The 13,243-nt window shown below is 46.5% G+C and overlaps 1 protein-coding gene across 3 annotated transcripts in view; it reads right to left on the bottom strand.

The window, feature by feature from the left end:
• The window catches only part of CCDC60 (coiled-coil domain containing 60), a 277,795-nt gene that overhangs the window by 84,725 nt on the left and 179,827 nt on the right, over nt 1-13,243 (bottom strand). For all 3 annotated transcript variants that reach the window (XM_073676397.1, XM_073676398.1, XM_073676399.1), the window contains one exon: nt 12,687-12,800. In XM_073676397.1, coding sequence (XP_073532498.1) covers nt 12,687-12,800 — 114 coding nt within the window. The remainder of the gene's footprint in view (nt 1-12,686; nt 12,801-13,243) is intronic.

Here is a 13,243-nt window from a genome sequence, read left to right as displayed (position 1 = left end):
TAGAGGTACAGTAGCATGAGGCGGTGTCTACAGTATAACCCACAGAAGTTGCTCAGGTAGTGCAGTTCATCCAGGATGGCACATCAGTGCGAGCTGTGGCAAGAAGGGTAGCTGTGTCTGTCAGCACAGTGTCCAGAGGATGGAGCAGATACCAGGAGATGTGGAGGGAGCCATAGGAGGGCAACAACCCTGCAGCAGTTCCGTTACCTCCTCCTTTGTGCAAGGAGGAACAGGAGGAGCACTGACAGAGCCCTGCAAAATGACCTCCAGCAGGCCACAAATGTGCATGTGTCTGCACAAACTGTTAGAAACCGACTCCATGAGGGTGGTATGAGGGCCTGATGTCCACAAATGGGGTTTGTTCTCACAGCCCAACACCGTGCAGGGCGCTTAGCATTAGCCACAGAAGACCAGGACTGGCAAAGTCGCCACTGGGGGCCCTGTGCTCTTCACAGATGAAAGCAGGTTCACACTGAGCACATGTGACAGATGTGACAGAGTCTGGAGACGCCGTGGAGAGCGATCTGCTGCCTGCAACATCCTTCAGCATGACCGGTTTGCCAGACCTCAAGTGGCTGGAGTGTGTCAGCAGTTCTTGCAAGATGAAGGCATTGAAGCTATAGACTGGCCCGCTCGTTCCCCAGACCTGAATCCGATTGAGCACATCTGGGACATCATGTCTCGCTCCATCCACCAATGTCACATTGTACCACAGACTGTCCAGGAGTTGGTGGATGCTTTAGTCCACCTTGCCGCTGGTGGGACGGCTTGTATACTTTTTTTGATCAAAAATAGTTCACTAAGTACCCTATATTTATTATGCAACTTTGCTTTACATTTATATATAATGATGGTAGGGTATGAGATATATTTTTTGTCTTCTGTAGGTTTTGCTTCTTTTTGCTAGTGTGAACATGCTCCTATTTCTTGCATGTCTACCATCTTAGACCTCAGTTCACATTGCTTGGTTTTCTGTCTTGTTTGCATTCTGTGCAATTTAAGGGTGTGGCATCCCCTTTGTTGAGCTGATTAGTATATGTGTAGCTTACCACGGGCCTAGGTGGTCTGGAGTTGGGACCCGGTCCTATTTGTCTACCCTTTTATATGCATTACTTCAACTTTGATATACAGTAAGGTTTTTAATATAGACAGTATAGGTACCGTCCCAATTTAGGGTCACCTTGCCGCTGGTGGGACGGCTTGTATACTTTTTTTGATCAAAAATAGTTCACTAAGTACCCTATATTTATTATGCAACTTTGCTTTACATTTATATATAATGATGGTAGGGTATGAGATATATTTTTTGTCTTCTGTAGGTTTTGCTTCTTTTTGCTAGTGTGAACATGCTCCTATTTCTTGCATGTCTACCATCTTAGACCTCAGTTCACATTGCTTGGTTTTCTGTCTTGTTTGCATTCTGTGCAATTTAAGGGTGTGGCATCCCCTTTGTTGAGCTGATTAGTATATGTGTAGCTTACCACGGGCCTAGGTGGTCTGGAGTTGGGACCCGGTCCCATTTGTCTACCCTTTTATATGCATTACTTCAACTTTGATATACAGTAAGGTTTTTAATATAGACAGTATAGGTACCGTCCCAATTTAGGGTCACCTTGCCGCTGGTAGGACGGCTTGTATACTTTTTTTGATCAAAAATAGTTCACTAAGTACTCTATATTTATTATGCAACTTTGCTTTACATTTATATATAATGATGGTAGGGTATGAGATATATTTTTTGTCTTCTGTAGGTTTTGCTTCTTTTTGCTAGTGTGAACATGCTCCTATTTCTTGCATGTCTACCATCTTAGACCTCAGTTCACATTGCTTGGTTTTCTGTCTTGTTTGCATTCTGTGCAATTTAAGGGTGTGGCATCCCCTTTGTTGAGCTGATTAGTATATGTGTAGCTTACCACGGGCCTAGGTGGTCTGGAGTTGGGACCCGGTCCTATTTGTCTACTTTTTTATATGCATTACTTCAACTTTGATATACAGTAAGGTTTTTAATATAGACAGTATAGGTACCGTCCCAATTTAGGGTCACCTTGCCGCTGGTGGGACGGCTTGTATACTTTTTTTGATCAAAAATAGTTCACTAAGTACCCTATATTTATTATGCAACTTTGCTTTACATTTATATATAATGATGGTAGGGTATGAAATATATTTTTTGTCTTCTGTAGGTTTTGCTTCTTTTTGCTAGTGTGAACATGCTCCTATTTCTTGCATGTCTACCATCTTAGACCTCAGTTCACATTGCTTGGTTTTCTGTCTTGTTTGCATTCTGTGCAATTTAAGGGTGTGGCATCCCCTTTGTTGAGCTGATTAGTATATGTGTAGCTTACCACGGGCCTAGGTGGTCTGGAGTTGGGACCCGGTCCTATTTGTCTACCCTTTTATATGCATTACTTCAACTTTGATATACAGTAAGGTTTTTAATATAGACAGTATAGGTACCGTCCCAATTTAGGGTCACCTTGCCGCTGGTGGGACGGCTTGTATACTTTTTTTGATCAAAAATAGTTCACTAAGTACCCTATATTTATTATGCAACTTTGCTTTACATTTATATATAATGATGGTAGGGTATGAGATATATTTTTTGTCTTCTGTAGGTTTTGCTTCTTTTTGCTAGTGTGAACATGCTCCTATTTCTTGCATGTCTACCATCTTAGACCTCAGTTCACATTGCTTGGTTTGCTCGCCAGAGGTAGCCTGACTGCCATTAGGTACCGAGATGAGATCCTCAGACCCCTTGTGAGACCATTTGCTGGTGCCGTTGGCCCTGGGTTCCTCCTAATGCAGGACAATGCCAGACCTCAAGTGGCTGGAGTGTGTCAGCAGTTCTTGCAAGATGAAGGCATTGAAGCTATGGACTGGCCCGCTCGTTCCCCAGACCTGAATCCGATTGAGCACATCTGGGACATCATGTCTCGCTCCATCCACCAACGTCACATTGTACCACAGACTGTCCAGGAGTTGGTGGATGCTTTAGTCCATGTCTGGGAGGAGATCCCACAGGAGACCATCCGCAACCTCATCAGGAGCATGCCCAGGCATTGTAGGGAGGTCATACAGGCACGTGGAGGCCACACACAATACTGAGCCTCATTTTGGCTTGTTTTAAGGACATTACATCAAAGTTGGATCAGCCTGTAGTGTGTTTTTCCACTTTAATTTTGGGGGTGACTCCAAATCCAGGCCTCCATTGGTTAATAAATTTGATTTCCATTGATGATTTTTGTGTGATTTTGTTGTCAGCACATTCAACTTTGTACAGAACAAAGTATTCATTGAGAATATTTCATTCATTCAGATCTAGGATGTGTTATTTGAGTGTTCCCTTTATTTTTTTGAGCAGTGTATATACGCCACAAGTCGTGCCTCCCGCTTTGATGCGGGCTCCGGCGCTGAGCCCACATCATTTCAGGCACATGTCAGCTGGTCTGATCAGCTGTCATGTGCCCCTAACAGCCGCGAGTGGAATCAAATCCGCCTGCGGTTGCTAACATTTTAAATGCAGCTGTCAATCTCTGACAGCGGCATTTAACATGGCCGCACCGGAAGCACGTCTTAAGATCCACTCATCGATGTGCTCGTCACATGATCGCGGGGCGCAGATGGGTTGACATGAAGACCCCTGTGGTTGTCATAGCCGATCTGCTATGAGCGTCGCCCAGTGGCCGGCGTCCATAGCAGATGAGCATTTTTGTTACACATAGCAGGGCTATTTGTAACACAAGTGATGAGATGATTGCAACTTCTAGTCTCCTATAGAGACTATTGAAGTGAGTAAAAAGTGTAAAAAAAAGTTTTTAAAAATATATAAAATATAAATAAATAAAAGTTCAAATCACCCCCCTTTCACCCCATTCAAAATAAAACAATAAAAAGAAATAAAAAATACACATATTTGATATTGCCGCATTAAGAAATGCCCAATCTATCAAAATCTAAAAAGAATTAATCTGATCGGTAAATGGCGTAACTAGGAAAAAAATCAAAACGCCAGAATTAGGAGTTTTTGGTCGCCACAACATTGCAATAAAATGTAATAACAGGCGATCAAAACATTGTGTCTACCCCAAAATGGTATCAATAAAAACGTCAGCTCGGCGCGCAAAAAATAAGCCCTCATCCGGCCCCAGATCCTGAAAAATGGAGATGCTAGGGGTCTCGGAAAATGGTGGCATTTTTTTTTTACAAACTGGAAGATCGTAATGACCTGGAGAATACAATTACCAGGTCAGTTTTAGCATTTAGTGAACATGGTAAAAAAAAAAGAAAGAAACAATTGTGGAATTGCACTTTTTTTGAGATTTCACCGCACTTGGAATTTTTTTCCCATTTCCCAGTACATTTCATGGTAAAATCAATAGTGTTGTTCAAAAGTACAACTCGTCCCTCAAAAAACAAGCCCTCACTTGGCCATATTGTCGGAAAAATAAGAAAGTTATGGCTCTGGGAAAAAGGGGAGCAAAAAACAAAAGAGCAAAAGAGGAAAATGGCCTGGGGTGAAGGGGTTAAGCAACAAGAATATACAGTACTATGCTACTGTTGCATATACTGTTCCCTTTATATAGGTGAATTTCCTTTAAATTCATTTGATAAAACCAAACCTTCTGTAATGATCATTCTGCTGGCATCCTGTGCTGATAATGTAAACACATTTTACATAAAAAAGGAGCAGTACATGGAATATTTATACTATTATGTAACAAGACGACTACTTATCTTATATAAGTTCTCAAACAATTGAGCGCTGCCGAAATGTGATAAAATGTTTTACCAGTAACAATCAGTTATGAAAAGATTAGAAACTGACTGACATGATAGAGGGATGGTGAATCATTGTTCATTAGGTCTGAAAATCTAATTTAAAATCTCATCAGAGCTGGAATACGGCTGTATGAAACACACAGTGCTGAATATGACAGATTCATTTCTAATTATGGGGAAATGTGCGCGTCTCCCAAGAATACCTGATCAGGGTAGTTAACATTACAGAGATTCTGCTTTTTGGAAGAAGTTCATGAACCTGTGATGTGAATAATTTAGGACAGAAATACTACACGGAGATGATGATTCTCTATTGTACGAGTAGAGAAAATGCGCAGTCTGATGGTGCTACCTAGACAAAGCACACAAAAGGCGCTTAGTGAATAATGAAAAAGAACAAAATACTAAAGAGTTCTACATGCCAGAGAGGAAAAAAAAGAACGTCTTCTATCCAAGCATTAAAGATTATTTACTTCTAACAGATATGTTCGAACTCTTTGGGACAGTACTGGTTTCACATCTGAAGAGCCTATATTCAAAAAATATTGGGCCCAACTGGTTAGAAAGAAGCCGCTTAATGGTCTATTTTGATTGGCTGACTGCACTTCCAAGAGGACAGAACGATCATGTCTTGTTCACACAGGATATGATAGGCTGCAGAGAACAATCTCCTGTTTACACAGGACAGTTTACTGCAGAGAGCATTGATTTGAGAGCAAGCTTAAATATCATTTCACCTAACGAACAAAAGTTTTGCTTGCTCATCATATGAATGGCAGCCTGTTTAGACTGGAATGCTCATTCATTATTATCGGCCAGTGTAAATGCAATATTAGACTTCATGTAGCATTGGCATCTCTGCCTCCTGCCAGGCAGAGACGCCGTTCCCCTCACTGCCGCAGTCCCGGTCTGGGGTCTTCCTGCTCCTCTGCTGCTGTGGTGCGCACCGCTTCCCGGGCACTGTGCTTAGGGCGCACGCTCCTCCCCTCTTAAAGGGGCCGCGCGCGTCGTTCTAAAGAGCCCCCGGCCAATGGCCGGAGGACTTGTCCTATATAAGGCACCTCCTCCAAAATGGAGGTGCCTGTGCAAGGTTGTTGTTTTGTGTGCTAACAATTTCCTCAGCCCTCAGGTCCCGCTGCCTGTCAGTTCTGCCCTCCAGTCTGTCTAACAGTCCAGCTCGCCAGTCTGTCTAACAGCCCAGCCCGCCAGCCTGTCTAACAGCCCAGCCCGCCAGTCTGTCTAACAGCCCAGTCTGCCACCTGCCTGTTACCTGCCGTGCTCGCCAGCCTGTCTACCTGGAGCCCCAGCCAGTTACCTGCCGTGCCCGCCAGCCTGCCTACCTGGAGCACCTGCCTATTACCTGCCAGCCTGCCTACCTGGAGCACCTGCCAGTTATCTGCCGTGCCCGCCAGCCTGCCTACCTGGAGCACCTGCCAGTTACCTGCCGTGCCCACCAGCCTGCCTACCTGGAGCACCTGCCAGTTACCTGCCGTGCCCGCCAGCTTGCCTACCCGGAGCACCCGTTTGGCTCTCTGCCGTACCTGCCTGCTTATCTACCCGGACCACCCGCCAGCCTTCCTGCCGTTCTCATTCGCTGTACCGGTCAGCTCCTGTCATCTGACCCGTGGGAGTCACCGGCTCTCACACAAGGTCGGTCCCAGAGTGGCATCTGGTTCATCTGCCCGGTCCCTCCCTGGATCACGGAGTCGACTAAGCCGCCGTGTGACCTGGGTCGGTCCGAGTAGGCACTTGGTTATGCCCCTCTGGTCCCTCCTTGCACCAAAGCACAGAGGTTCCACCACCCGGACCCATAACAGTTTGCACAGGCCATGGAACCCGGTGGCCCCCAGGCTCCTTCGCTCTCTGACCTGTATCAAGAGGTCTCTCGCCAGAGATCCCAACAGAATACTATCCTGTTCTATCTATGGACAGTCAACTCCCGCCTGGACACGCTGTCCACCCCGACTGTTTCCGTCTCTAACCGAGCGGCACCCGCTATGGCGGCACCTCAACCCAGTAGCGCTGTGGCACCCTGCTTTGGACCCCGGCTCTCTGCGCTTCATAAATCAGTGCACGCTGCATTTTGAACTCCTGGCACAACACTTCACCTCCGACCGGGCCAAGGTGGCGTTCATCATGTCTCACCTCACCGGGGAGGCATTGGCATGGCTAAACCCTCTGTGGGAAAGAGGGGATCCCCTGGTGTCCGATCTACTGGCTTTCTTCGCTGCCTTCCGGAAGGTCTTTGATGAGCCCGGACGAAAATCTTCTACTGCCTCCTCACTTCGCGGTCTCCGCCAAGGGAGTCTCACTGTTGGCCAGTATGCCATACGTTTCCGAACCCTCGCATCTGAACTTGCCTGGAACAATGAGGCCCTGGTGTCCCTCTTTTGGGAGGGTCTTTCCGGACAGATCAAGGATGAGCTAGCCGGTCGTGACATCCCTTCCACCCTGGACGACCTCGTGTCATTAGCTACCCGAATTGACATCCATTTTCTGGAACGTGCTAAGGAGACAGACTACCTGAGAGAAAAGATTTCCACGTCTCACTCCTACATTCCAAAGGCCAGCCTCGCAACCAGCAATTCCCGGGCATGTTCGCCTGAGCCTATGCAAATTGACCAAACCAAGATGGTCAAGTCTCGTCTGGAGACACGCCGATCCAAGGGGAGTTGCTTCTACTGTGGCAGTATAGAGCTTCTAATCCGTTCCTGCATGGTGAGGCCGGGAAACTCCAATGTCTAGGATAGCTCAGAGAGGTCGTCCTAGGCAAGAGTAAACCCTCTCCGTCTTTGACGGTTTCCATTTCCAGTGGTGAGACCCACTTCTTCGAGACAGCCCACCTGGATTCCAGAGCCGCTGGGAATCTCATTCAACAGGCCGTCGTGGAGCGTTACCAGATTCTTACCGTACGTCTGGCTGAAACATTGGCGGTTGCCTCTGTGGATGGGAAGCTTCTCCCGGAGACCATCTTGCTTGTCACTGAGCCTGTAATCCTTCAGGTGGGAATGCTGCACTCGGAGAAGATCTTTCATGTGCAATCCGGTCTCTCTCACCCTCTCTTGCTTGGTCTACCCTGGTTACAAAGACATGAGCTTGTCCTGAATTGGAGATCTGGTGAAGTGCTCCGTTGGGGTCAGGAATGCCATGAGTCCTGTCTGGTTCCGGTTCGTCCTGCTCAACCCCCGTCTACTCCGGCTAATCTACCTGGTCTGCCGGCACCCTTCTGGTCCTATGCGGACGTCTTTGACAAAAAGAAGGCTGAGACACTATCACCTCATAGGCCGTATGATTGCCCCATCGACCTGGTACCTGGTGCTTCTCCTCCCCATGGGCGAATCTACCCTTTGTCGCTGGCCGAGACCGGTGCCATGTCCATAGAGGAGAATCTTGCTAGGGGATTTATCCAGAAATCCTCCTCTCCGGCTGGAGCAGGATTCTTCTTCGTCAAGAAGAAAGACGGCTCTCTACGTCCCTGTATCGATTACAGGGGCCTTAACCAGATCACTATCAAAAATAAGTACCCCCTGCCTCTCATCTCGGAGCTGTTTGACTGCCTTAAAGGCGCAAAGATCTTCACCAAGCTTGATCTTCGTGGGGCGTACAATTTGGTCCGGATTCGCCAGGGAGACGAGTGGAAGATGGCATTCAACACTCGGGATGGTCACTAAAAAGTACCGCGTGATGCCCTTTGGTCTCTGTAATGCTCCAGCCGTCTTCCAGGAGCTGGTCAAGGACATTTTCCGAGATCTCCTGTATTCTTGCATGGTGGTATACCTGGATGATATCTTGGTTTCGTCAGGTTGTGCTGAGGCTCCGGAAGAATCGCCTATACGCTAAATACGAGAAATGCCTCTTTGAGCAGACCTCTCTGCCGTTCCTGGGCTATATTATCTCCGAGACAGCTCTGCAGATGGATCCCGAGAAGATGTCTGCCGTCTTAAAGTGGCTCCAACCAGAGGGGATGAAGGCGATTCAGCGATTCCTGGGCTTCGCAAACTATTACCGCCTCTTCATTCCTCATTTCTCCTCCCGGACTGCTCCCATCACTGCGCTCACCTGTAAAGGAGCAAATCCCAGGGAATGGACTTCCGAAGCGGAGAAGGCCTTCGTCTCCCTTAAAAAAGCCTTCTCCTCCGCTCCTGTGCTACACCGTCCGGATTGCAACAAGCAGTTCTTCCTGGAGGTTGATGCGTTCTCCTCCTGGGCCGGAGCAGTGCTCACCCAGAAATCCTCGTCCGGGCGAATGGTGACCTGCGGATTCTTCTCCAAGCTCTTCTCCTCGTCCGAAAGCAACTATTCTATTGGAGATCGAGAACTGCTGGCCATCAATTTAGCGCTGGAGGAGTGGCGCTATTTGCTTGAGGTGGCTCTGCATCTGGTGGTCATCTACATGGACCATAAGAACCTCGCTTATTTGCAGAACACCCAAAGACTAAATCCGCGTCAGGCCAGGTGGTCTCTGTTCTTCGCCCGATTCTGCTTCACTCTGTATTACCGCCCGGCGGACAAGAACATTAAAGCTGACCCTCTATCCCGCTCATTCCTGTCTTCCGACCAAGAGGAGGAGCCTCTACATATCATTGATCCCTCCAAAGTAATGACTGTTGCTCCGTTTGACCTGTCTCATCTTCCACCCGGTAAGACCTTTGTAGCGGTTCCGGATCGAAAGAAGGTTCTACTCCGGGACCATTCATCCAAACTAGCTGGTCATGCTGGCCAGAGGAAGACCTTTCTGCTTGTCGCCCGACATTACTGGTGGCCTTCCCTGCGCAGGGATGTTGCGGACTTTGTCGCGGCTTGTTCCTCCTGTGCCCGTAACAAGGTTCCCAGGCACCTTCCATCCGGCCGTCTTCTTCCTCTTCCAGTGCCTTCCGCTCCGTGGCAACACATTGCAATGGACTTCATCACGGATCTCCCTGTTTCTTCCGGTTGTACTGTCATTTGGGTGGTCGCTGACCGCTTTTCTAAGATGGCCCACTTCATCCCTCTGCCTGGTCTTCCGTCTGCATCTGTGCTGGCTAAGGACTTCATCCATCACATCTTCCGTCTTCATGGCCTACCCCTCCACATTGTCTTAGTTCGCGGAGTTCAGTTCACTTCGCGTTTCTGGAGAGCTACGTGCAAGCTGCTGGATGTCTCTTCTGCTTATCATCCTCAGTCCAACAGTCAAGTGGAAAGTATCAACCAGATCCTTACCAGCTTTCTTCGGCACTTTGTCAACGCTCACCATAGTGATTGGGTTGAGCTCCTGCCCTGGGCCGAGTTCTCCTATAACAACCATGAGAGCGAGTCTTCTACTAAATCCCCGTTTTTTGTGGTCTACGGTCGACACCCCTGGATTCCATTTCCCGTCTCCTCTTCAGTGTACAATCATACTACGGAGTCTCTCGTCAGTGAATTTTCGGCTATTTGGGAAGACACTAGATCTGCGCTTCTTCTGTCCTCCAAGCGGTTGAAGAAACATGCTGATAAGAGACGTCTGGATCCGCCTCAATTCCGTCTGGGAGACAACGTCTGGCTTTCCTCCAAATATGTCCGTCTCAAGATACTTTCTTATAAATTGGGTCCGCGGTTCATCGGTCCGTTCCAGGTTCTGAACCAAATCAATCCAGTGGCTTACAAGCTGAAACTCCCAGTCACCTTACGGATTCCCAACTCCTTTCATGTATCCCTCCTCAAACCAGTTGTTCTTAATTCCTTCTCTTACGATCCAGGCACCACCCCAGCTCCAGTCTCCGCTGAGGACGTCTTTGAGGTAGAAAACATTTTGGCCACCAAGAGGGTAAGAGGAAAGACTTTCTTTCTTGTGGATTGGAAGGGGTTTGGCCCTGAGGAGAGGTCTTGGGAACCCAGGGAGAACATTCATGGCCCTCATCTTCTTATAAAAATTCTCACGGGCCTAAAGTAGAGGGGGCGTAAAGGGGGGGACCTGTAGCATCGGCGTCTCTGCCTCCTGCCGGGCAGAGACGCCGTTCCCTTCACCGCCGCGGTCCCGGTCTGGCGTCTTCCTGCTTCCCTGCGGCTGCTGTGGTGCGCAGCTTCCCGGGCCCTGTGCTTAGGGCACGCGTGCGCTCCTCCTCTCTTAAAGGGGCCACGCGCATCGTCCTAAAGAGTCCCCGGCCACAATGCTAAGGCTGCTGGTGGTCTGCCTTTACGGTACTCCTATGAAGGCCAGTGTGCAGCTGGCATTCAGAAAAAAACTTGACTTTTACTATGTATTGCAATGCTAGAGTATTGCAATTGTATAAGCGATCATTAAGTCCCCTAAGGGGGACTAAAAAATAAAGTAAAAAAATATATATATTTAAAAATATAGAGAAAAGTGAAAGAAATATATGAATTCAAATCACCCCCTTTTTTTACTCTCATTCTAAATAAATAATAAAAGTAAAAAAGATCTGTAAAAGCCCGCTCAATCGAAATATAAAATTAATTAACCCAATCAGTAAACGACAAAAAAGAAAAAAAAAATACATTCCAGAATTGCAGCACCGCAATAAAAATTCAATAAGAAGAGATCAAAACGACATATCTACATCAAAACAGTATCAATAAAAACTTCAGCTCACGGCACAAAAAACAAGCCCTCACACTGTTACATTGACAGAAAAGTAAAAATGTTACGTGTCTCGGAATATGGCGATGTAAGCAAATTTGGGGTTTTTGTTACCACTTAAAAAAAAAATCACAAAAACTATACGCTGAGTATCTCTGCGAATGTAGTCACCTGGAGGATCATATTGGTAGTCACTTTCACCACACAATTAATGCTGTAAAAACAAAACAAAAACAGTGTGGAATTGTGTTTTTTTTTGTGTGCAATTTCACAGCATTTGGAATTTTTTCCCAGTTTTCCAGCTGAATGGTAAAATGAATGGTTTCATTAAAACTACAACTTGTCCCGGAAAAAGGCAAGCCCTCATACAGCTGTATGTAAAGTAAAATAAAAAAGCCATAGCTCTTGCACTATGTGTGACTGCAGACTTATGAAACTCCCCAGAGCAGGCATTGTGCGCTGCAGGGATTTGCCGGTTTCTGACCCGGGACTGGAGGCTATGTATGCGTTATACATACCCCCGACCAGTGGGCGCAGCCTCCTGTCTAGTGACGCGACCAGAAAGTGGGTGTGACAGACTAGAGGGCGTGGCCTCGCTCAACACAAGCGAATCCGCGCAGCACACAGTGCCTGCACTGGAGGGATTCATAAGTCTGCAGTCACACAGTGTGACTGCAGACTTATCGATTTGGACTGGACAATCCCTTTAAAGAATCTGATGAAAGTGTGATTAGCATAATCGGACTAATCACACAATTGTGTTACCCTAGCCTTAGGTAAATCTTCAAGTCTCAAAGGTTGGTTATGCCCAGGTGTACAAGTGAAAGCAGGTGTGCTAACAACACTAGGATGTTGGATATTCTTTAATCTTTTTGTCTAAAAGCAGGAAAACTTGCGGTAATCATCGGCAGATTCGGCCTGATGAGCGATATCACACCCCCTTTACTGATACAATTAAAAATTGTTGTTTGAGTGTATGATGCTTATACCATTGCTGCGAATACAATTACTCATGAAAATTGGCATATTGCAGAATAAATCTGCCTCCCTGTCTCTATGATAACTCATTTAATAGTCGCACTAAGATCTAGCAGTAAAAACAAAAACCACAGCTGCCAACAACCACCACTACCATAAAATCAAACACTAGAATAGTAGAATTCTACAAAGTAAAGCATAGCGGTGCAATATACCACCCAGGGATTTCTGCAGGCGGATAATGATTTGCTTGAAGTTGTGTTTAACTGTACAGTACTGAAAAAAAGAAGTCCGGTCTGCTTAGACACAAATGCCTTTTAGGCTTAAAAATAAAAAACACACAGAAAATAATTATAGGAATTGAACGTACGGATCTACATCAAGGACTTGTTTGGAAAGCAGACTGTTGTGTATAGGCGTGAATGGACGGCTCATTGCTCTCTTCTCTTTTTTCTGCTGTTCTCCAATCTCTGTGAGAAAGAACCTGGAGGGAGAAATAAATTCATCCAAGTTAGTATAATATGTATAATTCACAACTAACACACCTACAATGCTCAGGAGACTGCCCAAAGATGTATGACACAGACGTATCTCCAGTCCATCAGGTGCCGCAAGCTTTGGGAATGTTACTTTGGTGCTATATGTAAAAGCAAGCCAGATCAATTAAAAAAAAAATCATCTTTAAGATGAGCCTGTAACTTGTAGATATCAGAAATGCGAAAAAAGAGACATAGTGCATTTATAGGATAAGCATTTCCCTCCAGCATCGGCACGGCAAACTTCCTAACAGCTTGTTCCCCCATCTGTTTACACAGCCCAGTGCATAAAGGTGATAAAAGCGGCATAACACAACCTGCTAAATTAGGAGCATTAGTAGCAAGTGAACTTGGAGAGGTGCAGAGATTCAGCTAAAATTCACAGCCTGCC

This window comes from Phyllobates terribilis, unplaced genomic scaffold (genome assembly GCF_046119375.1).
Source record: "Phyllobates terribilis strain yellow unplaced genomic scaffold, ASM4611937v1 Scaffold_1__5_contigs__length_1240528914, whole genome shotgun sequence".
In the NCBI taxonomy this organism is placed as follows: Eukaryota; Metazoa; Chordata; class Amphibia; order Anura; family Dendrobatidae; genus Phyllobates; species Phyllobates terribilis.
Note: the sequence above shows the minus strand (reverse complement) of the source record. Positions and strands in the feature narration are given on the sequence as shown.